Below are 27,228 nucleotides of genomic sequence, written 5' to 3' on the forward strand. Positions count from 1 at the left end.
TATAAACTATGATAGCCAGATTATTATTACAAGGAATCTAGGATGCGTGTTCCAGTTATAATATTGAATGAGCTTTGGTACACCTAACTACTCTACCACATACTCTAATGTTCTAAACCAGAAACTGAAAAGAAAGCATAAAACAAAAAATGTGCAAGTTTAGACACACTGCAGCAAAACTATTGAAGAAATCTTTCAAAACGGGGCCTGGAACATACAGCATTTACTTCTTAGGTTGCTATAAGTGTGTGTAAAAACATTTCTTTATAGAGACTATAAACAGTAGATAGTGTTGTACAAAGAAAACAAAATGTAAAATGAGTTGACAAATAGAATATTTCTTTAATACATTTTATAAGCCATTTTCATCTATGACTGAATATATACTTCATCAATGAAATTTGTAGAAAAAATGACTTAGCTGAACTACTTACTGAAAATATATTGGCAGATCTATCATTTAAAACATGAAATTATGTTCCCCACACAGAATAACATATTTTATTTTACACATTGCACTTTGTCTTTAGTGTAATTATGCCAGATCCCTTAAACTACTATAGTTCCTAGGTACTATTGCAATATTTGTGGCCAGATATTTTCAGTATCAACAAACACTGGGCAGTTACAAATAGTTTTAAGATGTAATTTATAAACTTAATTTTATGGCCAGTCATAATGCACAGAGGTGTATTATTAACACAAAGTTGAAAAATACTATATAAAACAAATATCTACAAATTTAATAGTTTACCCCCAATTCAGTTGACAAAGAAATTCTTCATTTATGTATTTTATAAAAAACCTCAGTTTTCAGAAAATCAGATTTCCTTTCAAGAAATAAAAATAATAAAAAGAAATAGGGTGACTGTTCCTGCATTTAATTTAAAGCAGAAGACTACACTTAACTCGTCAAAGTGAGCCTCCTTATTTCCCACACTTCAGTTTTATCATTTGAATTTGAATATTGCATGCCGTGTGTTGAAAATTCATCACCCATCACAAGGCAAAATCACAGACATAGGATATATAAATGCCCTACTGTCCCTACTCTCTTCCCCATCACTTGCTATGTCCATCATCTAAACAGGAGATGGTTAAAATTCTCGAGTCCTGATTGCAGTTCTCAGACTGCTCCAAAATGCAATAGCCCCCAAGGAGCCATTCACTACTCTGGGATTACTGGAATGCAGTGTGCTACAAGCTTGAAAGGAACTGTGTGTGAAAGGGTATGTAGAATACCTTCACTTCCACTTGGAGATTATCCATACACAGCAGCGGTGCAAAGGGAGTCATAGATATTTTTTATAACTTAGTAAAGTCAGCAAAGTTAAGTTTAGATAAACATACAAAAAGGGTAATTTAAAAGAATTATAGTAGTTAGTAATGGCTGAATTGTGAATTTTTATTTAACCAATTTTGAAATCAGGTAATTCCTTTTATGTCAAATAATTAAATATGTCAAATGTTTGTACATATTTCTGAATCAATATGAACCAGGAGACCTAAGATGAAACTGTGATCACAACAGTCACAGATGCACCACAGCAGCATTTGTCAAAAGGACAAAATAATAAGACCAGGGTTTCTTGTCTGAAATATTTCATATTTTTTTGATAAACTTGGGAGGTTTTAACATCATTTAAATATTCTTTTGTAGGAGCAAAATAATACAATTAATGTTACTAAAAATGCAGATGTCTGTTTTTCTCTGATTATGCACATTTAAAACATTAGTTATTTCATCTGCCATAAAAATTACCTTTCCCTTCTTGGGTCTCACACCAAGATTGCTTTAAAAAATACCCTCCTGATCCTCAGCATTTATTTAATACTACAATATATAAATTTCTTCTATAAAGATAAATCTATGTAGGAAATAATTTCAGATAGATTCCTTTGAAAGAAAGCAGAATACATGATCAGAAGATTCAGCTGGTACATCATTTCAAGTACACAGGTAATTTCTTTTCAACTGTTCAAATTACTGCAGTTAATCTTTTCATATTCTGTAACAGCATTAGGAGTAAATGGTGATCACTTCACGTCCACCACCTCGCACTAAGAGAACTCTGTTGAGACCTTCTGTCAAAACTTCCAAAAACTCCATGTCTGGGGGACAATCAAGTTAAGGTTTTAAGATTATAGACAAGAAATAAAACAACCTTTAAACATAATCCTAAAAAAACCCCGTAATAAATTGTACTCCTGCATCCAAAGTGCAAGTGCAGCAGCCGCATCCAATAACTTGTCTGAAGCACCTAACACATTCATCTTTCATGAAGTGCAGCCACAACAATTTTAGATCCCAGCATGCAAAGAGCCTGCCATCTCAGATCAAGAAGGAGTAATAAATGTTGGGATCTATGTAGGCACCCCAGAAGTACTAATAAATAGATAAAATTGGCATTAAACACTATTATTTTTATCTAAGCATTTTAGATAAACTGAACCCAAAATACAAGTGTTACCATTAAACAAAGACAACATTTTCCACACACCACTTTTGGTCTCATGAAAACATATTCTGCAAATGTTAGTCTTAAAGGCATAGTTCTCACTAGTTAAAATACAAACAAAAAAGCCACAGTACAGACAAAAAAAAGCACACAGCCCCTATATACATATAAACAGATATACACATGCTCATTCTACTCATTCATATCAATTACAACTTTAATTTTTGCAATTGTTGATATATGATATTGTTACTTTTTTGTAATATAGTATACTTCACCATTAAAACAATACAGCATAGGATACAGTTTTCATCCCCTTTTTTGTTTTTAGGAGGTCCAGGCATATTCAATAAAACTAGCTGAGCACGTTGTGACTTATTTAATATTACTCCATTGAGCTTCACAGCAGTGTGCATTCTTCTCACATTTGACTGATTCCTAGTACATAAACAAACTTTTCTAAAGTAAAGATATTATTGTAACCAATAACTATTTTAATCTGTATACCATACATAAATTTATGAACGATGATAATTACCTGAAAATGTAATACTTGTGATAGAAGGAGATGCTTAAGAGGGTTAAACTTAGATCTCAGTACAGCTTAACTTCTATAATGATAGTTACTCATTTATTAAAAATAAAGTCCAATTTTGATGGTTTATGAAAGAGGGGCTATAATTTTTAACTTAAAATTGGTAATACTTTCCTTCAAAATAAGATAAAATCTAAACACAAGTACTGCTTTCACGATAATTTCCTTATAAGTGAAATTTAAGCCAAGGAGTGGATATAGATTGATAGAGATGCCTAGAAATATAATTGAGGGAAGAATGCAAAACAGGGATTTATAATGGAAATTCAGACACAATCTTTGCTATAGCATTTCTAAATGCACTGTAGCAAGACTATGCAGACACAGTGGGATTTCCTTTAAGTTCCTTTGAAAATCCCAGCATAAGTTAAACTAGTCATACTATAAAATCTTTGAACGAAATTCAGTTCATAATGGGAAACTATATGAGAAAGTAGCCAAGTGGTTAGTTGTTGGCAATAACACCCAAAGGCACCGCCAGTCATTCTTTTAATTCATCATCTCACCATGGTTTTTTTATGACATTTTTTCTCCTTGTTGTTTGTCTCTGTCTCTAGAAATAAGTTATATAGACAGGCTTCCGAGTTCACTGGTGTGAAAAGATATAGAAATGGGCATAATAGATACAATGACCAGATATCAGAATTTATCAGGGTGTCTTGGGTATTGTAGAGCTGTCCCATTTTTCTGAGTGGTCCTATTGAAATCAGTTTTGTCCTGGCTTCAGTAAAAATTATTAGACATTTTGGGTGACTCCCACTGTGCTGCTCAGTGACTCCCTCTAAGCTCTTTGTTTTCCACATAAACAGATATCACTTCTGCTCCCACCAGCCACAAAAGAAGTGCTTACATTTTGCTTACAAATGACAGAGATAACTGTCATCTAAATGGCCACAGCTGAAGCTTTGAAATTCTATGCAGACCTCTTTCATGGTATGTGGGATCTTTTGGAAGGAAGCCCCCTTCTCAAGCAGTGATGATGTCTTTCAATGGGGGAGGGCTAACTTAGTGAGGGAGAGGAATAGCTCACTGGTTTGAGCATTGGCCTGCTAAACCCAGAGTTGTGAGTTCAATCCTTGAGAGAGCCACTTAGGGATCTGGGGCAAAATCAGTCCTTGGTCCTGCTAGTGCAGACAGGGGGCTGGACTTGACTCAATGACCTTTCAGGGTCCCTTCCAGCTCTATGAGCTAGGTATATCTCCATATATTTTTAATATTTATTTACGCGTTACTGCTATGCTAATTCCCATATGTTTTTATTTAACATTGTAGTTTTAATGAGATAGCAGAGTTGCATCTGGGTGATGAGGCCCTGGCATGCTCATTTGACTCAATGCCCTGGCAGAGTGAGGGTTGTCTGGCAAGCAGAAGAAAGCCATAGCTCACTCTCTGAGACTCCAGAAAAGCTACCTTATAAATACAGCATATCTCAGACTAGGCTTAGGGGTGGCAGAGGGGGAGTAAAAGAAGGAAAAGGGACTGCCCACTAAGAGAGGTCCTATATGGATCTAGACAGTTATAGGCTCAACATTCCAGTGATTCCTCAGCTGAGGACAGCAAGAGGAACTAGAAGTTGAAATGAGATCACTACTGCAAAAAAAATTAAATTAAAGTGTAAAAGAAAATGGTCAAAGGAAACTTGTTCAGTTGCCACAGGCAGAATTTCAGGTGGTCTGAAGTGAGGGCAGGGTTGACCCCAGCAACACTGGACTGTTACCAAATTCTAGACATGAGATACAGTCCCACTAATTAAGAATGAAGGGGAAAGCTGGTAACAGAAATAAAATAAGGCAAGAAATTGTTCATTCCTCACTTTGTCCTCTATTTCCTTCTGTTTGTTTTCCTTTCTTCATGTTCCAGTGTTCCTTCAAATATTCAAAAATCACTGTCTCCTCCCCCCCAAAAACCCCCAAGTTTGGCTTAAACATGAATAAAAACATAAAAATAAAGTTGAGTTATTTGCCTTCTGGTTTTTGAGCAGTGGGGTTACTATTTTAAAGCTTTTCTTTACATTAAAGTTGAAATTCTCATTTAATCACAATATTTCAGGCCCTGGTGCTTTAAGGAAGATATCAAATATCAGAAGAATTGGCAACATTGATTATTGGACAGTGAACCCTACCTCTTGGGGGCAGCAGACAGTGGGAGAGCCCACAATAGCATGAGTCCTTCAAAAGCTGTGGGTGGAAGTGTTGAGGCAGAGGGCCTATGCATTTATCCAAAATGCATAGGTTTAGAGAGCCAAACCCCATCCAATTCCAAGTGACCCTCCCCTCACATGCCTTCAAATTACAGCAAAATTCTGAGAACTGAATTTCTCATCCAACACATACGGTTTTCCTATAAAAGGGATATCTAACATGAAGAAATTATTAATTGGAGAAGTTGTTGGATAGGAACTCAGTGAAGGTGACAGATGACTGGCACTTTCTGGAACAAGAAAATACAGTAGAACCTCAGAGTTAAGAACACTAGAATTATGAACTGACCAGTCAACCACACACCTCATTTGGAACTGGAAGTATGTAATCAGGCAGCAGCGCACGCGCACACACACACACACACACACACACATACAGAGCAAATACAGTACAATACTGTGTTAAACAAACTACTAAAAAATAAAGGGAAAGCAACATTTTTCTTCTGTATAGTAAAGTTTCAAAGCTGTATTAAGTCAATCTTCAGTTGTAAACTTTTGAAAGAACAACCATAACATTTTGTTCAGAGTTACGAATAACCTCCATTCTCGAAGTGTTCATAAGTCTGAGGTTCTACTATAGTTTGGACTCAACTTTTGGGAATCCCTGTAGTTTAAAGCATAATGATGGATTTAGTTAGGAATGGATTAAGGCATGAATGAGCATTAGAACAGAAACAGTCTCAAAGTAAGGAGAAATTATGGCAATATATCGCCAGTGGCAGATTAATAAAAAAGGGAGATGTATAATTCCAAGGTTTGTGGCTTTGGAAACAAAGTTAAAATCCAAATAAATCACATGATTTTATGCCTGTAACTATCAGCCATATTTACGAGGGCTGTCAATTAATTGCAGTTAACTTAAGTGATTAATGCAAAACAAATTAACTAAATTACAAAATAGTCGCAATTAATCGCCGTTTTAATCTCACAATTAAACAATAATAGAATACTAATTTAAATTAATTATAAATATTGTGGATGTTTTTCTACATTTTCAAATATATTGATTTCAATTACAATACAGAATACAGTGTACAGTGCTCACTTTATAATATTATTTTTTGTTACAAATGTTTGCACTGTAAAAAAGATAAACAAAAGTAATAGTATTTTTCAGTTCACCTCATCCAATCACTACAGTGCAATCTCTTTATCATGAAAGCACAACTTACAAATGTAGAATTTATTTTACATAAATTCACAAAAGGAAAACAATGTGAAAATTCAGAGCCTACAAGTCCACTCATTCCTACTTGTAGTTCAGCCGATTGCTAAGACAAACAAGTTTGTTTACATTTACGGGAGATAATGCCTGCTTATTTACCAAGAAGCGGGCAGCAATATCTATTAACTATTTACCCTGTTCCTTCCCTACCTGTTTGCCATGCTCATTGATTGTATAGTGTTTAAATTTAGATTGCAGGATCTTGGGGGCAAAGATTACTTTTTCTATGAAGAGCCTAACACATTTTTGGGTGCTATCAAACTAATAATAACAAGATTAATTTGGATACAGATTTTTTTTAACCTGAAGGATTACAATTCTGTGGAAGTAATTATGGTAGCTAGAAAATGACAAAGAGAGAAATCAAAGATCATAGAGATGGAGCAACAAAAGACAGAATTCTGTGTACGGTGGAGGCGGTCTTTTAGCACTTCTGTCAAAACAGAGAAAACCCAAGAACGGAGAGAAGAGGAAAAGTAGAGTACTTCTAGTGGCTCCATCAGGGTGGATACACTCCCTCTGGACAGCTACATGATCTGGTTTTATGAATCTGTTGGTAAATTTATTTGCTCCCTATAGCCCAAATGAAGGGTGGGTGGGGGTGGGGGTTACATTGCAGGAGGAAATCTACAGTTTACCAATTGGGAAATGGAGGCTTTTTGAATAATACAGTTTTTTAACAAGTCTCAGTCTCATTTTTTTCAGCCCACAGTGCCATACAGTACCATAATCACAATTAAAATTTTTATACATACATTCAATGTTTTAAGAAGATAATTAGAAAAAATGAAGGTCACTTATTTTGCAACCAAATACTGTCCGATTTTTAATGAAAGATTTTGCAATTGACTATATTGACCATCATTTTTGAGAAACTTATATGTATACTATGAATTACTCAAATGAAAAACTGGTGAAGTTTAGGAACTAAAACAGAAAAGGGTGACAGGAAATGCTATGCTAATTATATTCACATGCCAAATCACAATATGTGCACAATATGCATACTGTAAATCATGGGAAGCAACTGCTTTAAAGGAAACATGCAATAATAATACACAAGAACCAGGGAACACAGCCTAAATTAAAACAGATTTGACTTACAGATTTCCCCATTCTCTACATGGAAGAGAAACAAACATGTATAAATACATGGCTTTATGCTATTTGGTACATTTTTAAATATAGCAACTTCAGGTGATAAAAACTGTACAACTTTAGTGGTTTGAATTAACCTTTCCCTCATTGACTAGTAGTATAATTTTAGAGTTCTAATATCTAAATAAAAAATGTCGATCTATGTTTTTGCATGATTCAAAAGGTCCACTACCAGAAAAGAATTTAAAAAACAACTATTTTAAGTAAAATATAAGTCAATCTCTAGCATAGCTTCTGAACAGAACAGTATTCTAAAGCAAAACTCCATTATAACCAAACTGATATTCTGCATTTGTAATAGGTAAAAATTTCCCAAAAAAAACAGGCTCTGAAGTGACTGAAGTTTCATTTTCAAGAGCATCGAAGCTTATCTGACTTTCAGTTTTACCCATTATTACTAAAGGTCAGCTCTTACACACTTAGGCAGGGGCTCCGGCAGCAGAAGTAGAAATAGGGACTTACCGGTATGGGGCTGGGTTGGGGCTGGCTCTGGCCCCTGGAAGGGGCGGGGCTTTGGGCAGAAGGGGTGGGGATGGGGATCAGAGCCAGCCCCGGCCCGCCCTGTACTGGTAAGTGCCCTCCCCCTCCCCCGCTTGGGTAGCAGTGGCAGCCGGGGGCTCTGGCAGCAGTTTAAATGGCCCAGGGCTCGGCTGCTGCTACCACCCCGGGCCCTTTAAATAGCCGCCGGAGCCTGCCGGAACGGTGGTGGGGCTCTGGCGGCTATTTAAAGGACCAGGGCCATAGAGGCAGTGGGAGCCCCGGGCCCTTTAAATAGCTGCTGGAGACCCGCCGCTACTCCAGGGCTCTGGGGGCTATTTAAAGGGCCCAGGACTCCCCTGCTTCTACTGCCCAGGCCCTTTAAATAGTCCCGAGAGCCCTGGGGTAGCGGCAGCGGGGCTCTGGCAGCAATTTAAAGGGCCTGAAGCTCCAGCCGCTGCTGGGAGCCCCAGGCCCTTTAAATTACCACCTGGGGAAGCTGGGCCGCCCCGGTACGGCGTACCGGCTCTTGCCAATACGCCGTACCGGGGCATACCGGCTTACTTTCACCTCTGCACTTAGGGTACATCTACACAGCAACCCATCTTCCCTCCCCCGTGGCAGCGAGTCTCAGAGCCCAGGTCAACTAACTTGAGCTTGCAATATGGGACTAAAAATAACAGTGTAGATGTTCCTGCTTGAGTGGGAGACTGGGCTCTGAAACCTGGGCTGGAGGAGGGTCTACTACTATACATACAATATGATGGGGGCTAATTTAGCTACAATGAATCAGGAAAAAGATCTTGGAGTCATCGTGGATAGTGTGCAGAGGCGGTCAAAAAAGTAAACAGGATGTTAGGAATCATTAAAAATGGGACAGAGAATAAGAAGGAGAATATATTATTGCCCTTATATAAATCGATGGTACGCCCACATCTTGAATACTGCATACAGATGTGGTCTCCTCATCTCAAAAAAGATATACTGGCATTAGAAAAGGTTCAGAGAAGGGCAACTAAAATGCTTAGGGTTTGGAACGGGTCCCATATGAGGAGAGATTAAAGAGGCTAGGACTTTTCAGCTTGGAAAAGAGGAGACTAAGAGGGGATATGATAGAGGTATATAAAATCATGAGTGATATGGAGAAAGTAGATAAGGAAAAGTTATTTACTTATTCCCATAATACAAGAACTAGGGGTCACCAAATGAAATTAATAGGCAGCAGGTTTAAAACAAATAAAAGGAAGTTCTTCTTCACACAGCGCATAGTCAACTTGTGGAACTCCTTACCTGAGGAGGTTGTGAAGGCTAGGACTATAACAGCGTTTAAAAGAGAACTGGATAAATTCATGGAGGTTAAGTCCATGAATGGCTATTAGCCAGGATGGGTAAGGAATGGTGTCCCTAGACTCTGTTTGTCAGCGGGTGGAGATGGATGGCAGGAGAGAGATCACTTGATCATTACCTGTTAGGTTCACTCCCTCTGGGGCACCTGGCATTGGCCACTGTCGGAAGACAGGATACTGGGCTAGCTGGACCTTTGGTCTGACCCAGTACGGCCGTTCTTATGTTCTTATGTCTCAGAGCCTGAGCAAGAATGTTTATACTGCTATTTTTAACCCCATAGTGCATGCCCGAATCAGATGACCTGGGCTCTGATACTTCCTGCTGCAGGAGTTTTCTGCAGTGTAGACATATCCTTAAGCTCCTGTCTTGCAGCTTACATATGTGGGGAAAACCCCAGTACCTGGGTAGAATCTCATTGACTTCTGAGGGCACAGGGGTCCATCAACCTATTGTAACTCACAAGATTGGGGCCTAAGCCTGTTTAATTAGAGTAGATGGTTGAATGACTTTCATAGGGCAATATTTAGCATCTTCTTTATAGTTATTTTCAATAAGAACATTATACGTGTAATATGACAAATGTAAAATGTGAAAAAGCTTCCTCTAAAGCACTGTTACAAGTAATGCAAATGTATCAGTCACCCAAATTAGCACTTATTGCCTCAAACATTAGCCTCTTCTACGCTTCACTTAGGGCCTGATATTGTAAACACTTATGCATGTAAATTCTGCCATTGACTTCAGTGGCACTACTCCTGTGTAAAAAAGTACTGGCATGCATACGTTTTTACAAGATGAGGCCTCAAATAATACCAGAAAAAGGATAAAACCAGAAACTTATTAAAATCACATTTGTACTTACGGCTTCATGTTGAAGATATCTTTAAAACCTGTTATATTTGTTTCTCTATTTTTGTGCTTTTCAGCTATAAACTTTTCTTTAGTCCAGGTCATTTGCACTTTTTCAGGTGTAGCAGCAGCAGCATCACACTTAACAACTGCTGCTGAATGGGATGCAGTGTTTCTGTCATGGATTAACTGAGCCTGAAAAAAAATAAAAAAGAGAACAGGTCAAAATATAGTAGTTTTAGAGAGACAAGGAAACTTAAATCACTGATTCTGCACCACCTAAATCAATGGGAATTGACAGACTTTAATAGGAGCAGGATCAGCCCCAAGAGGTTTACAAACTATGATACCTTATGCTGCAAACACATGCTTAACTTTAACATTGAAGCCAACAGAACTACTCAGATGCATGAAGTTACTCATTTGTGTTTACTGGGGTCCAATTTAGAGGCTTATTTTTATAATTAAAACTAAAGACAATTTGCTTTAATGAAAATTTGAGTCCAAATTACTGTGCAACTTTAATTCCTATTTGAAGATTTTCCTGGGAATTTCCTTATGTTTAAAAAGATGTTTTTCCATGCTGTGACTAGGGTACCCATTAAGAGTGAAAAAAAGACCAAAAATATATCTGCAAATACTTTGCACTAAGCAGCACTAGCAGAGATATCAGAAACAATTAACACTGAATTGGTATCTGAAATAAAAAAAATCAATATCACTGTTTAGGACAGAAATAATGTCTAACTGTCTTTCATTGTTATGGAACAGAAGACATTTACAATCGATTATATTAAAAAATGCAAAGGGAGGGAAAATTTTGTGTTATAGATTTTATTTCATTGCTTAAATGGAAATTAACACAAATATGCCCACAGTATCTAAAGTATGTGGAATATAAAGAAACACCAATGTAATGCCACAAACTAGGATACCCATCTTTGGACATAAACATTTGAAGTGCCATATTTTCCTCATAATCGAACTAATAAAGAAATTGATGAGTGACATTTATAGTGTAAAGATTCTGATGTTTCACCAGAAGTATACAAATACTGTTGCTCTCTATTTTTGAGAAGATAAAGTATATCTTTAGGGGGTTTTTTGCACTCCAACAATAAAATTGACTTCAGTGGGGCCAGAATTTCATGGTAGGTTTCTGACTAAATGGACTTAGAGATGCTTCAGCACTGGCTATATGCTGCTTGATACATGATAGACTTCTAAATGCAATCTTTATTTTAAATATTTTGAAGGAGTAAAATATGCTTCTCAATCAAACTCCTCAAATTCTAGAAATTACTTAAATGAGGAGAAGGGAGTAGTTGAAGATATCTTTGCTAATTTTTTTGAGACTTTTAGAAATTCCAGACATTACTTCTCAGGAAATTCTAGAAATGAGAAAAGATGTAATATAGTGACAGTTTGTAATACCAGGTATATACACAAAAGATAGTGCCATGATAATAAAAATAAATCATAGTAGGTAATACTAAAATCTAAATTTCTTGAGGATTGTTTCCAGACAAGAGAAAGGAGAAGACTGTTTTTTATCACATCACTACTCTCATCAATTTTGTTTAACCACGATTATTATTTATAGGAGGAAAATGGGCAAACATTTTGTAAAATGTTTGAAAGCTTTAGAGAAAAAAAATCTGCAATTTCATTTCCAATCTTTAGTACTACATTTTCTAAAGTGACACTGTAAGTGTCTGTAGCGGGGTGGTTACCCCGCTCCTGCCTGAGGGGTTTAAAACAGCCCTGGCAGAGGGCTGGGGCAAAGGGAAAAGCTACTGGGCTGATTGGGGAAGTAGCCACAGCTGGGCCACGCCCCAGCTGGCCCTATATAAAAAGGCTGGGAGCCAGGAGCTCAGCAGCAGTCCCTCTCTGCATTCAGAGAGAGAGAGAGAGAGAGAGAGCGAGCGAGCGAGCGAGCGCGCGCGCGGGCGGCCAGCCGGCCGGCCGGGAGCTTGATACAAAGTACCTGAGTGGAGCAGGGCTGGCGAAAAGCTGGGGAGCGCCAGCCTGGATAGCCCCAGGCTGTGGCCTAGTAGTAGGCTAAGGGGTACTGGGGGTTGCAGAGGGCAGCCCAGGGCTAGGCCAAGGCAGCAGGTCCAAACCCAACCTTGCCTGTGATGAGTGGCCTATACTGCAGTCTGCCCCAGGGTGTGGGGGCTAGATGGTGACTGGCAGTGGCCTGGTGCTGAGGCAAGGTGGGGGTAGTGGTGGGGGTTCCCCAGGGAGGGGAAACCCAGATCTGTGGGGTACTGCCAGGGGGCAGCATCCCAATAATAGGGGCACCAGGTCCTGGGAGGGCCATGGGTGCCAGAAGAGGATAGGTGGATCACCGGCCTGCAGAGGGCGTTCCAGAGGCTGGGGAGCTAATTCCCTGGACGACCAGCAGGAGGCGCTGCAGGGGTGAGTCCGGACCCTCTTACAGTGTCGTAACGAGAATTGAATATCCAGTCAGTACTACTTCAGACTACCTCTTCTTCTGGATTGTCATTAGGCAGCAGAGCCTGTATATCTTGACCAATGGACTGTGGACTAGAGTAGCTTTTTCTTCTGACTGAGCCTCGAGACTCATCAGTGATGCTCTGAATCTGGGACGTGAAGGTCACCAAGTACAACCGCATACAAAAAGGATATAATTAATTATGCTACTCAAATAACAATTTGTCTTTATTTAAATAGCTGAAAGTGGGAGTATTCTGAAAACAGATTCAGATGCCACTATTTAATTGTGCTTGCCTTTCATAAACATGGTGCTCATTTGCACAAATTAGCATAGTGATGTATTTCTAAAATTTGATTTGAAGCACTACTTTTAATTTAAAAGAAACAGAGATCAAAGTTATTTTGTACTCAAACATGCAGACTGAACACAAAAGGAAAAAGCTATTTACTTCAATAGAAGGTTACACATGTAAAAACCTAGCTCCATAGTAAGTTAATGAGCTTGTTTTCTTGGTAACAGACAAGAATTTTTACACACAGGGCCGGCTCTAGCATTTCTTCCGCACCAAGCGCAAAAAAAAAAAAAAAAGCCGTGATCGGCAGCAGCAATTGGGGGGAAGCCGCAATCGGCGGCGGCAGTTCAGTGGCAGGTCCTTCGCTCCTAGAGGGAGTGAGGGACCTACCGCCCCCGAATTGCCGCAGGTGCCGCCCTCTCCCTTGGCTGCCCCAAGCACCTGCTTGTTAAGCTGGTGCCTGGAGCTGGCCCTGTTTACACAAACCCAAAAATAATTTTAGAAAGCACACACCCACAAAACATGTATTGAACAGCCAAACTCAAACATTCATAATAAGATTACTGAACTACTATTGATATATGTTCAGTCTGAATTTAGGTTTTGCCAAAGCATGTTCAGTATATGAACACCTGACTTTGTGGTATCAACTTAAAGCACAAAGAGCTTATCAACCACTTGGGACCTGGGAATCAGTAGACAATTGTGACCTCACCTCTCTACCATAATGACGGACCTATTTTCTCTCTCAACCCACCCATTCCTTCCAAATTCTTAGTACTTATTATACTCAACCTCAGACCTTTATTTGTTTTATAACTTTTCACACACAAGTGATTATTCATGTACAATGGTCTCCTTTGCAGCACAGAAGGGGGTTGGGTTCATAAGAAAGCCTGGGCATTCATTCAAGGCTCAGTAGTTGCCTGCATGTGGCTGTGGTTCTTGGCTAAGTTCTGTATCTTGGTTAGGCCTCAAAATAATCAAAGCCTTCTAAGATCAAAGTGTATTAGTTAAACCTGGGATAGGTAGGATGCTGTGGAGTTGAGTACTGAAAAAAGGGAAGCCAGCAACACTTAAAGGATGGTTGTTCTTATTCCCTTTACAGAGCTGTGGGGATGGTTTGCTTGTAAAGTTATCCCACTTAAAGCTACAGGTTTAATGAAGTTGCAGGGACCTGGTCAAAATATTCTAAAGTCTGTCTCTGTTTTCACAGGCCCTTTGCAATTTGCAAAGTAGGCCATCTATTACAGGTAGTGCCCATTTATGGGGTAGGGGCTGGAAGACAGGCCATACTGCCATGATAAGGTTTGTTAATTAAGTATTTATACATAACATCAGAGAACCCACTAAACTCACTATGCAGTCACATTTTTTTGAGTCTCTACATTTGCAATTTCCAAGTTAGAAGCCCAAAAAATCATGAAACTCAGAATGTGAACTTTTTGGTGCAGCATTTTTTAATTTATTAGAACTTAAACTAATTAACCTTGTAAGGCCTCAGAAAATTCAAACTTGACTCAGACCACATGCTTAAAATTTGAGGCTGTGTTATTCATATAAAACAAAGAGCTTGAATTCCCACACAACATGGGAAACAAAATGCCATCTTAACTACTGTGGCACAACAGCACAGCCATAAAACTGCTCCAGAAAAATACAAATATAACACTGGGGGAAGCTGGTCAATCAAAGAGGTACTTTACAGTCACTGATTTCAAAAGGATAAGAAGCTTGGGGAATCCTAACAAATACTATATTTTAACTCTATTTTAATTCTTCTAAAAAGAAGAATGCAAGAAAGAAGAATTGGCCAATATGTCTGTATGAAAAACTTCTGAGATCCGAGGGCAAGAAAACTGACTAAATTGCAAATGATAGAGGGAAGATGCAACCAAACAAGAATATTCAGAATTAATTAATTGTGGAAGACAAAAATAAGGGCAGTGAAAAAACAAAATCTATTAATACAAGCCACAGAGACAAAGAGGAAAATCAAAGGCTTTCATAAATATACTGTGGGGAGGAGAAGAGAAGTACTAGAGAAAAAAACATATATGCCACTAGTAAATGAGTAGGAGGATGATATTAGTGGCTGAAATACTGAACTCCTTTTAAAATCTGTCTTCAACAAAGAAATGATGGAAAAACAAACAAGGAAATATAATATAATATAATATATTATAATATAATAAGAAGAAGTTACAAGAAAATTTTAAAATACACACATATACAAATAATTTGACCTGGATATGTATCTTAGCTCCTAAATTTACTATACCACTAAAATATTATTTTTAAAAAGTCATTGTCTGGGAGAGAAGAATGAAAGGAGAAAAGCAAATGTAATACCCATTTTCCAAAAGCGGAAGATCTTGGCAGTAAGCACACCATAGAACAAACTTCTATCAGATGTAAAATAATGGAATAAATATTAACAAAACCACTAAGACCAAAATTTTAGAAAATGCTGGTCCTCAAATTATGGATTTAAGAGCCTAATTAAGCACCTAAAAAAAGTGCCCTGAATTTCAAAAGCCTAAGGCACCACGTAGCTCTCACTGATTTCAGTGGGCACTGATGAATGCTTTGCACATTCTGAAAATCTCGGCATAGGTATATAATGGAACCAAGAGCAATAACAAATTTGAGTTTATAATGATTTTATATTGGGAGATTAACTTAATTGCCTATTTTAAATTAAAACTAAATTTGTGGGTGAAGGGAATGCAGTTCCATTACATATTTGGATTTTATGAAAGCATTTGTTACTGTCTCATGAAATCTTACTTGGAAAAAAGTCTTACCATGACTTCCTTTCTCTGAGCAATTTCTCTTCTGATTCTCAACCAATGAGAATGTCTTCTTTTTCCACAGCCATCAGGGCCAATACAGAGCTGTTGCTGGGGATGGAGCTCTGGTCCATGGCTACACTCCAAACACCCACTTGCTGATTAATATAAACTGGCTAGTATACATATATATTATGATGATAATACTACCCACAATATATATTCCAAGCATTTAAGTGTACGTATTATAGTATAGTAGTTATACAGCCCAAACTGGCTTTGTTATAATCCTGTACTCTTATGCTAAGTATCCCATAACACTATGCATTAGCTGAAGTAAGCCTTCGTTTGAGTAGATAATAAAATCAGGATAGATAATTATTTCTTCATGGCAACAGGCGAGGCGTTACCCACACAAACCTTCATGCCCCTTAGTACCTGGAGTGCATATGCTCAGAACAAAGATAAGGGTGCGTCCTGACCTGGAATGTCTGGGTTCAAACAAAAGATAAAGGGGATACACCATGATACCAGAAACCAACGAGGTAGAAAACTGATTAATTAAACCCAGTTTCAGATGATGTATATGGTACCTTTTCCTGGTAAACCGAAAAGGATGGCTTTAGAGGCATAACTTTGGGGAGCACATCTTCTTCGTAAGGTGAATGTAACATTGCTGCATAGGACTGCTCTTCAGAAATTGGTATCATATAGAACCTTCTTCTTGTACCATATTAATAAACCTGAGTGACATTGGTTATTTGGTCTCTTGAGTGTATTTCATAACAAAGTAACAAACCAAAGTGTGGTCAAGCAGTTGACTATAACATTTATCAACACAATCCTCCAGCAGAGATCTTCCAATGCTACAGAACCACTTAAAAAAACTTTGTTAGAAACACTGAGCCTGCAACTAACCATTATGCTACTATATACAAGCAAGAGAGAGAAGGTGGATGAGATCTACCTCATCTCTCTAATACCCTGGGACCGACACAGCTACACCTACACTACATATATACAAACAAGAACTGTCAGAGTCAGATACTAGGGGTAGGAAGTTGTTTCCAGCCTAGACATTTTGATCATATCAGGGTAGACAGAATCAGAAGGTATGCTGCTCACAGAAAGAAATTATTGTTAAAAAAAAATTCCATTCTGCTTAACTTTTTTCCTGTTTCTCAAATAAATACTAAGTGTGAATAACAGTAGGCAGATAGAGAGACAGACTAAATAAAACATGAGCTATCCCCCCTTTCAAGAAACAAGGCATAAACTGAAAAACTGTATTTGTGGACAACTAAGTGTCACACCATTTTTCATTTAGAGGGTTTTTTGTTTTGATTTGTTTACAATTTTTCCAATTTTTTTCTGAAACAAAAAAAATAAAATAAAAAAGGGAAGATTTCTAGCAGGCCCAATTGTTTCTTGTTGCAATGAGTCCATTCCAATGAGGAAAGTGTGATTCAGCCCCCAATCTGATTTCTGTATGGAGACAGTACCTTGATCAGTCAAACTGACTTTTGGGCACTGCCACCTTTAGACTTGTTGAAGGTGGTTTAATGAATCCAGGACTTGCTTCTAAGTCACACTGCATCCCTTCTCTGGTGTTTTTGATTGAAAGGAACATATGTAGCTGTCTGGTTCCACTCCTATACTGTCTCCTAGAACTCTTGGGAGCAGCGGGGAGAGACTGGTTGGCCTTAGTTGAGTTCTCTGCAGGGATTGGTCCTGCTTTGAGCAGGGGACTAGATGACCTCCTGAGATCCCTTCCAAACCCTGATATTCTATGATTCTATCTCAGCCAGCATTTCCCTGAACATCAGGACACCTTCAACCTTAAGAGGCACACAGGATTTGTTTGCAGTAGCTATTTGTGGTCTATGGGTGAAGTCAAATCTAATGATTTGCCACTGAGTTTGAAGCTATAGCCCTAGCTGCAAAGAAGGTTACTACCACAGAAGGTTATCTCAACTACTGTCACTTTAAAGTATAAGATAAATAAAATACAATTCCACTTCTGAAAGGATGATCATAGAATCATAGAATATCAGGGTTGGAAGGGACCTCAGGAGGTCATCTAGTTCAACCCCCTGCTCAAAGCAGGACCAATTCCCAGACAGATTTTTACCCCAGATCCCTAAATGGCCCCCCTCAAGGATTGAGCTCACAATCCTGGGTTTAGCAGGCCAATGCTCAAACCACTGAGCTATCCCTCCCCCCATGATCTCTTAATACATTGTGGGCTTTGCTGCAATTTGACATGTCAGCTAAACTCCATCTGTGACTCTCTCCTCAGGTCTCCCAGATCCATAAGCCACTGTGTAACTCCTCTGCTTTGGCAAGAGAGAGTTTAGCTGAAACGTAAACTGTGTCATCTCCCTGCCAAATCAGGCCATCTGCCTCACCAGCAAACTTCTCGAGATTCTGCCAGTCTTAACCTTGCTTGCAGTTAACATTCGGTGTACCCCTTTTACCATGTCCCCAGAGATATTTCTCTGTAGTTTCCAGTCCTTCTCAATGGAAACTCACAAATTACCAAGTCTGCTGCCTCTAGAAAGACAGTACACACTCCAGCATGCTAGCTGGAATGAGGACTCACCCTTTACTTTAATACACAGCACTGTGAAGATTGTATCATAAAACAAGAATACATTTATTAATATAGAACAGAGATTTAAGTGATACTAGGCAGAGATAATAGAAACAGAAAATGGTTATAAATAAAACAAAATATACACTTTCTAGTGTCTAAAAAGAAATGTTAGCAAGCTACAAACTTTGCCTAAACAGCTTTCTCACTTACACCAAGCTCCCAGCATCTCCAGCCCTTCTGGTAGGATGATCCAATATTCACAGAATCGGAAGACACTGGCCCTTTTGTTCCATAAATGATGGATAACAGAGGGGTTCTCTCACCTTCTTTTTATAGGTTGATTAATTGAGTTTGTAGCACGTCGCTATGGTTGGAAGTTTTAGGGATTCTTTTTTAAAAAAGATAAAAATCCCAGATGGCTATGGAAGCTGTGAGTGTGACCATCATCATACCAGTGCAGGGTGGCCCTTGCAAATCATTTGGTGGCCAGGCAAACAAACAGGGTGATAAATGAGGCCTCAAAGCTCCTTCAGAGGACCCTGAAAATGCTGTCTCGCAGTTCAAGCACTTTCATGATTTAGCTTGGTACTTTCTCAGCTGTTCTGCCATCCTGAGATAGACAGGGGAAATCTTAGTAGTAAGGTGTTGCGTAAGTTGTCCAACTGTTGGCTCAGAAAACAGCTCACAGACTTGGCTGACCCCAAGAGGGAAGGATAGACTGACAGGCCAGTACTAGTGCTGGCGGCAGAAAAAAAATCTAAATCAGGTTTTTGGGGTATAGAGATTTACAGGAGGCCCAGCAACAGCACTGTATTTACCCCAGTGGCTGTGGAAAGAGGAGACATTCCATTGGTTGAGTCACATGATAAAAGGAAATATGATAAAGTAATTCAAACTTCAATATGTCTGCAAAAAAGTCAATGCAATTCAGGCTATACACACAAAAGCATGAAATCAAAGAGCTGTGAGGCAATAGTCCCACACTATATAATTCTGGTGCACCCATACCTGGAATAGTGTGTCCAGTTGTAGGCACAGTAATAAGAATTATATTGATATTTGAAGGAAATTCAAACTAATTTGAAAAAAATTAATATGTTGGATTTACATAGCAATAATAAGAGATATCAGATAGCCTATGCAATGATTAAAGAGATTTAGATATATGTAAAAACAGGGCCGGATTTACACCTTATGTGCTGCTAGGTACAGCACCTTCAGCACGCGCGCGCACACACATACACGCAACCCTACAGCTGACCTTCCTGTTGCACACAGTTTTACAGAGGTAAGGTGCCCCTAGAACGCTGGCGCCCCTAGGCACATGCCTACAGTGCCTAATTGGAAATCTGGCCCTGTGTAAAAAGTGTATAAACACCATGGATGATCATTGATTTAGTACATAGGGTATAAATATGAGTAATGGAATTAAATTTAAAATGGAGAAAAATTAGGCTGAATATAATTTAAAACTTCCTAGTTTAGGCTTTCCCCCCCCTTCCACGGGAAGTATTGGAAGACCAAGCATATGGTACTTTTAATCTTGGCAAGACAACGCACTAGAAAATGCACTGTAGGCAAAAACTGTTGATTTGAAAAGAGGTAAACAGGATGACCTGAAATGTGTTTTCCAGCCTTAAATCCTATGAGCCTATGCCTTGACATGCAAAATACTAGTTGACCAGTGACAATAATGCACTCTGCCAGTTCATATGCAGTTCTATCAAGGGCATTTAAAACTTTGCAGATATTATTGTCATGTGCAAGCTAGTCTGTGCAACATAAAATGGAAATTACATAATGTATAGCTGTAACATTACCCAGGGTACAATCAGGACTGCGGAATACCTGTGTCTCCTCAGTTCTCTAACCTGGCATACCTTTTACACTGCTTTACTGGTGAACAGCCACTCCTGTCCAGTTAACACACAGCCTCCAGCATGTAACTTGCTTCCAGATACACAGCATTGAGTTCTACTAGCTATCCACTCATGAATTACACTGTAGAAGAACACCAGCAGCTTCTCCAGTCCCAGACTTTCCCCCAGAAATGTGTCTTGTATTGCCCAGCACACTACTGAAAAAATGCAAGCTCATAGAAAGTCTGTCATTTCACCAATGGAAAACTATATACCCCAGCTTTGTTATCCCAAATGGAGTTTCCCAGACACTTTAATCCAAACACACTAGTTAGCTAAAACAGTGGAACAAGTTTATTAAATAAAGGAAGAAAGGAGAGTTTTTAAGTGATGACAAATACTGGGGCATAAAAGTCAGAATTGGTTACCAAGAAAACAAAAGGATAAAATGCAAGCTAAATGCCTAACGTAACGAGTTAAAATGGATTCAAAGCAAATATCTTTTTCACCAGATGAGGTGGTTACTCACCTGTGCAGTAACTGACATTCTTTGAGATGAGTGTTCCAGTGGGTGCTCCACTCCAGGTGTTGATGTTTCCCTGCGCCTTCGCTCGGAGATTGACAGCAGTGCACGCGCAGAGCCTGACCCACACACTGAGTGTGCCTTAACAGTACACGTGCACAACCGGTCTCCTCAATTTCTTCTCTGCAATGGAGGCTACCCCAACTCTGAAGTAAAGGGGAGGAGGGTGGGTAGTGGAGCACCCACAGGGACGCTCATCTCAAAGAATGTCAGTTGCTGCGCAGGTGAGAACCTCCTCTTCGAGAGAGAGAGAGAGAGAGAGAGAGAGATATGTCCCTGTGGGTGCTCCACTCCAGGTGACTTAAAAGCAGTGTATCTCAAGGAGGTAGGGACTTCGGATCTGGTAGTAATGCAGTAGATAATACACCTCTGCCCAATCGTGTATCAGAGAGAGGGCCTGGAGTAAGTGCATAATGCTTAACAAATGTGTGTTCGGAGGTCCAAGTGGCCGCTTTACAGATGTCAGCCAGAGGAACTCTGCGTAGAAAAGCCATGGAGGTAGCTACAGATCTGGTGGAGTGAGTCCTGATGCAGGCTGGAGGAATTGTCTCCTTTAATTGATAGCACAGACGGATACAAGCAGAGATCCAGTTGGAAAGTCTCTGGGTGGAAATAGGTGTCCCCTTGGATCGTTCTGCAATGGAGACGCAGAGTTCCTAAAGGGTCTGGTTCTATCCAAATAAAAGGACAAAGCCCTGCGTACATCCATTGTATGCATTGTGGATTCAAATAAGTTTTTGTAGGGTGAGTCCGCCATGAGAGCCACTATTTCTCCTGCACGTCTGGCAGAGGTGATTGCCACTAAGACTGCTGTTTTCATAGAGAGGTGTAGGAGGGAGCAAGTGGCTAGGGGCTCGAAAGGTTGTTGCGTTAAACAGGTTAATACTAAATGGAGGTCCCACGGAGGAGTAGGACATTTAATGTCCAGGTATAGGGATTGGAGCCCTTTAAGAAAGCGCTTGGTGATTGGATGAGCAAAAACAGAAGTACCGTCGATCTTGTCGTGAAAAGTTGTAATAGCAACTAAGTGGACTTTGATGGAGCTGAAAGAAAGGCTGGATTGCTTAAAGTCTAGTAGGTAATCAAGTATGGCTGGAAGAGGTATGGAAGTGGGAAGAATTTGGTTGATCGAGCACCAATGTGTGAATCGTTTCCACTTTTGGAGATATGTGGTGCGAGTAGATTGTGTTCTGCTACGTAAGAGTACTCTTTGAACTTGATCAGAGCATGCTAGTTCTCTTTCTGAGAACCATGGAGGAACCAAACTTTGAGGTGAAGCATGGATAGGTTGGGGTGAAGAAATCAGCCGTGTTGCTGTGATAGGAGGCTCGGAGTGAGAGGCAACGAAATCTGTGGACGTATTGACATTCTGGTGAGGAACGGATACCATGGTTGTCTGGGCCACAATGGGGCAATCAAGATTACCATTTGTATCTTTGTCAGAACTCTGTGGAGAACCGGTATACATTAAGTATTGAGCCCATGAGATCAGGAACGCATCTCCCAGGGAATGTTTGCCCAACCCCGCTCTGGAGCAAAATTCGGGACATTTCTTGTTCTTCGCATTGTAAAGAGGTCCAGGGTTGGATAGCCCCAAACGTGCAATATGTTGCGTATGATCGTGTTATTTATCTCCCATTCGTGATCCCAGGGAAAACATCTGCTTAGTTCGTCCACAGTGGTATTCAGGGCTCCGGGAAGATAGGTGGCTGATATCCGGATGTTGTTCATGAGGCACCCCAGAGCTTCATGGCTTCTGTGCAAAGCAAGTGAGATTGAGTCCTGCCCTGCCTGTTGACATAGAACATGCATGCAATGTTGTCTCATTATCTGAACATGTTGGTTCCGAATGAATGGGAGGAAGTGACAGCAGGCATTGAGTATGGCTTGCAGTTCTAGGACGTTTACGTGTAGGGAGGCTTTGGTGGAAGACCAGAGCCCCTGGGCTACGTGGTGGGACATGTGTGCTCCCCATCCTGTGAGGGATGTATCGGTAACCATTATGAGTGATGGAGCATCCTGGAGAAAAGGGACTCCTGAGCAGAGGTTGGAGGGAACTGTCCACCATCAGAGGGAGTGTTTGACTCTGAAGGGTATGGATAGAGGCTTGTTTAGAGCATGTACGTTCAGTCTGTAAACCATGGCCAACCAAGCTTGGAAGCACCTCATGTATAGGCGTGCATTTTTTACCACAAAAGTACACAAGGCCATGTGGCCTAATAGTTGCAGGCAGTCTCGTGCAGTGACCTGGGGACTGTTGTGAAGTTTTGTAACCTGGAGTTTTATGGTGTTGAAACGATCTAGCGGGAAAGATGCTATTCCCATTTGGAAATCAAGGTGCACTCCTATGAACTCCAGTTGTTGGGTAGGAGATAAGGTGGATTTGCTTTTGTTTATTTGTAGGCCAAGGGAAAGTAAGCAAGCGACGGTAAGCTGAGTGGATCGAAGAGCTTTGTCGAGCATTGAGGCTTTGAGGAGACAATCGTCGAGGTAAGGAAATATTATAACTCCGTTTCCTGAGGTGGGTAGTGACCATCGCTAGGAGTTTGGAGAAAACTCGGGGGGTGGTAGATAGGCCGAAGGGCAACACTCTGTATTGAAAATGTGTCAAACCGAGGGTAAAACAAAGAAAACGTCTGTGGGCTGGGTGAATAGTCACATGAAAATAGGCGTCCTGTAGGTCGAGGGCTGAAAACCAATTGCCCTGCTCCAGCTCTGGGATTATGGTGGTGAGGGTAACCATTTTGAACTTTTGCTTTTTGATAAATTTGTTTAGCTGCCTGAGGTCAAGGATTGGTCGCCATCCCCCGGTTTTCTTTTCTGTTAAGAAGTAATGGGAATAGAAACATTTCCCTCTGTGTTGTTCTGGCACGATTTCCACTGCCTGCAGTTTAAGGAGATGTTTTACTTCTCGGAGAAGCAGTTGCTCGTGAGAGGGGACCCTGAAGAGGGACAGGGAGGGTGGGTGGGAGGCAGGGAGAGGAAAGGGATGGAATAGCCAACTGTGATGACCTCTAAAGCCCACTTGTCGGTGGTAATACTTTGCCATTGATAGGAGAATGGGTGTAGGCGGTGACCAAAAATAGGGGCAGGCGGTGTAAGCGCTGAAGTGGGAATATTGTTTTCTATACCCTCGACCAAGGCTTCAAATTTGCTTATTGGTCGGAGAGGGTCGAAACGCTGCCAAGGAGTTGGGATGGTGGCATTGGTATCTGGGTCTCTGGCGTTGTTGTTGCTCATGAGATCTCTGGAATTGCTGGGTGTATGTGGGGTAGCATGGCTGCTGGTAAGGCTGGTATCTATATTGTCGCCTTCTGGTCGTAGGGGTTTGAATTCCTAGAGACCGGAGAGTTGCCTTGGAGTCCTTCATGGAGTGGAGTACGTCATTCGTAGTGGAGGCGAATAGTTTGTCACCGTTGAAGGGGAGATCCTCAATGGTACTCTGGACGTCCCGGGGAAAGGAAGAGGACGAGAGCCATGAACCTCAGCGCATCACAACTGCTGTGGCAGTGGACCGTGCCGCAGTATTGACCGCATTAAGGGCAGTTTGAAGAGCGGTGCGGGAGATGATTTGTCCCTTGGAGACTATTGCTGTAAATGGTTGTTTCTTGTCTTCTGGAATGTGATCAATAAAGTCCATGAATTTATTGTAATTTTTGTGATCATATTTTGCTAGAATGGCTGTATAATTAGCAATGCAAAATTGCAATGTGGAAGCAGCGTATACCTTAAGTCCGAGCAGATCTTATTGTTTACTGTCCTTGTCGGAAGGCATGGAGTGGGGAAACTGGTGTTTGTTCTTTTGGTTGACTGTGTCAACTACCAGCGCGTGGGTGAGTGGCCCTGGGTGAGTGAAAAGGAATTCCGAGCCCTTGGAAGAAATGACATACTTCCGGTCCACTCACTTACAGGTAGGCAGGCTTGCAGCCAGAGTTTGCCAGATGGTTTTGGCAGGTTCTAAAAGGGCTGTGTTGATAGGTAATGCAATTCTAGAAGAACAACAGGGCTGCAGGGTGTCGGTTAGCTCATTCTGCTGTTCAGTGACTTCCTCCAGGTTAATTCGTAGCTCATTGGCAACTCTTTTAAAGAGGTCCTGAAATTTTGAGAAGTTGTCCGAAGACGTTGGGGGAGGAGGAAGCAATGCTTTATCAGGCGGAACAACTGGTTCTACCGGGTTAGAGGCAGGCTGTGATTGCTCTTGCGGTTGTGAGAGGGCTGCCTGGTGTCTGGAGTCAGTGGCAGGGTCGTCAGTTGGTGGTACCGAGCAGGTCTCATGCCTGGCTGCAGTGGTATAACAAGTGTGGTCATAAGAACGGCCATACTGGGTCAGACCAAAGGTCCATCAAGCCCAGTATTGTGTCTTCAGACAGTGGCCAATGCCAGGTGCCCCAAAGGGAATGAAGACAGGTTATCATCAAGTGATCCATGCCCTGTCACCCAATCCCAGCTTCTGGCAAATAGAGGCTAGGGACACCATTCCTGCCCATCCTGGCTAATAACCATTGATGGATCTATCTTCCATGAATCTATCTAGCTCCCTTTTGAACCCTGTTATAGTATTGGCCTTCACAACATCCTCTGGCAAGGAATTCCAGAGATTGACAGTGTGTTGCGTGAAAAAATACTTTCTTGTGTTTGTTTTAAACCTGCTACCTTTTAATTTCATTTGGTGGCCCCTTGTTCTTGTATTATGAGAAGGAGTAAATAACACTTCCTTATTTACTTTCTCTATACCACTCATGATTTTATAGACCTTTATCAGACCCCCTCTTAGTCGCCTCTTTTCCAAGCTGAAAAGTCCCAGTCTTATTAATCTCTCCTCATACGGAAGCCGTACTATAATAATTTTTGTTGCCCTTTTCTGACCTTTTACAATTCCAATATATATTTTTTGAGATGGGGCGACCACATCTGCAAGCAGTATTCAAGGTGTGGGCATACCATGGATTTATATAGAGGCAATATGATATTTTCTGTCTTATTATCGATCCCTTTCTTAATGATTCCCAACATTCTGTTAGTTTTTTTTGACTGCTGCTGCACATTGAGTGGATGATTTCAGAGAACTATCCACAATGACTCCAAGGTCTGTCTCTTGAGTGGTAACAGCTAATTTAGACCCCATCATTGTATATGTATAGTTAGGATTATGTTTTCCAATGTGCATTACTTCGCATTTATCAACATTAAATTTCATCTGACATTTTCTTATCCAGTCACCCAGTTTTGTGAGATCCTTTTGTAGCTCTTCACGTCTGCCTGGGACTTAACTATCTTGAGTAGTTTTGTATTATCTGCAAATCTTGCCACCTCACTGTTTACCCCTTTTTCCAGATCGTTTATGAATATGTTAAATAGGACTGGGCCCAGTACAGATCCCTGGGGGACATCACTATTTACCTCTCTCCATTCTGAAAACTGACCATTTATTCCTACCCTTTGTTTCCTAGTTTTTAAAAACTTACCAATCCATGAGAGAACCTTCCCTCTTATCCCATGACTGCTTATTTTGCTTAAGAGCCTTTGGTGAGGGACCTTGTCAAAGGCTTTCTGAAAATCTAAATACACTATATCCACTGGATCTCCTTTGTCCACATTCATGTTGACCCCCTGAAAGAATTCTAGTAGATTGGTGAGGCATGATTTCCCTTTACAAAAACCATGTTGACTATTTCCCAACAAATTATGTTCATCTATGTGTCTGACAATTTTGTTCTTTACGATAGTTTCAACCAATTTGCCTGGTACCGAAGTGAGGCTTACTGGCCTGTAGTTGCCAGGGTCACCTCTGGAGCCCTTTTTAAAAATTGGCGTCACATTAGCTATCCTCCAGTCATTTGGTACAAAAGCTGATTTAAATGATAGGTTACATATGACAGTTAGTAGTCCTGCAATTTCACATTTGAGTTCCTTCAGAACTCTTGGGTGAATACCATCAGGTCCTGGAGACTTATTACTGTTTAGTTTATCAATTTGTTCCAAAACCTCCTCTAATGACACCTCAATTTGGGACAGTTACTCAGTTCTGTCACCCAAAAAGAATGGCTCGGGTTTGGGAATCTCCCTCACATCCTCAACAGTGAAGACCGAAGCAAAGAATTCATTTAGTTTCTCCGCAATGGCCTTATCATCTCTGAGTGCTCCTTTAGCATCTCGATAGTCCAGTTGCCCCACTGGTTGTTTAGCCCCCGAATATAAGGGGCCCATGGAGCCCAATATTGCCACTGTGGTGGGAAGGGCATGGGTGGTGCCATCCAGGGGTTCATGCAGTATGGGGCAGGACCCTCGGAGTAGGACGAAGTAGCTTTTCTATGACCTCTCTTGATTGGGGT

General features: G+C 40.4%; 1 protein-coding gene across 2 annotated transcripts in view; it reads right to left on the bottom strand.

Moving 5' to 3' along the window:
- Positions 1-2,020: 2,020 nt before the first annotated feature.
- Positions 2,021-27,228, bottom strand: part of SLC12A7 (solute carrier family 12 member 7) — a 372,763-nt gene continuing 347,555 nt past the window's right edge. Inside the window, exons 21-25 of one of the 2 annotated variants that reach the window (XM_065400170.1) lie at positions 12,803-12,919; positions 10,327-10,508; positions 7,587-7,601; positions 2,764-2,897; positions 2,021-2,112 (exon numbers count right to left, since the gene is read on the bottom strand). In XM_065400170.1, the coding sequence (XP_065256242.1) occupies positions 2,021-2,112; positions 2,764-2,897; positions 7,587-7,601; positions 10,327-10,508; positions 12,803-12,919 (540 nt within the window). The remainder of the gene's footprint in view (positions 2,113-2,763; positions 2,898-7,586; positions 7,602-10,326; positions 10,509-12,802; positions 12,920-27,228) is intronic. The other variant, XM_065400169.1, reaches the window with a different exon arrangement.

The sequence above is a fragment of the Emys orbicularis genome, chromosome 2 (assembly GCF_028017835.1).
Source record: "Emys orbicularis isolate rEmyOrb1 chromosome 2, rEmyOrb1.hap1, whole genome shotgun sequence".
NCBI classification, from domain to species: Eukaryota; Metazoa; Chordata; order Testudines; family Emydidae; genus Emys; species Emys orbicularis.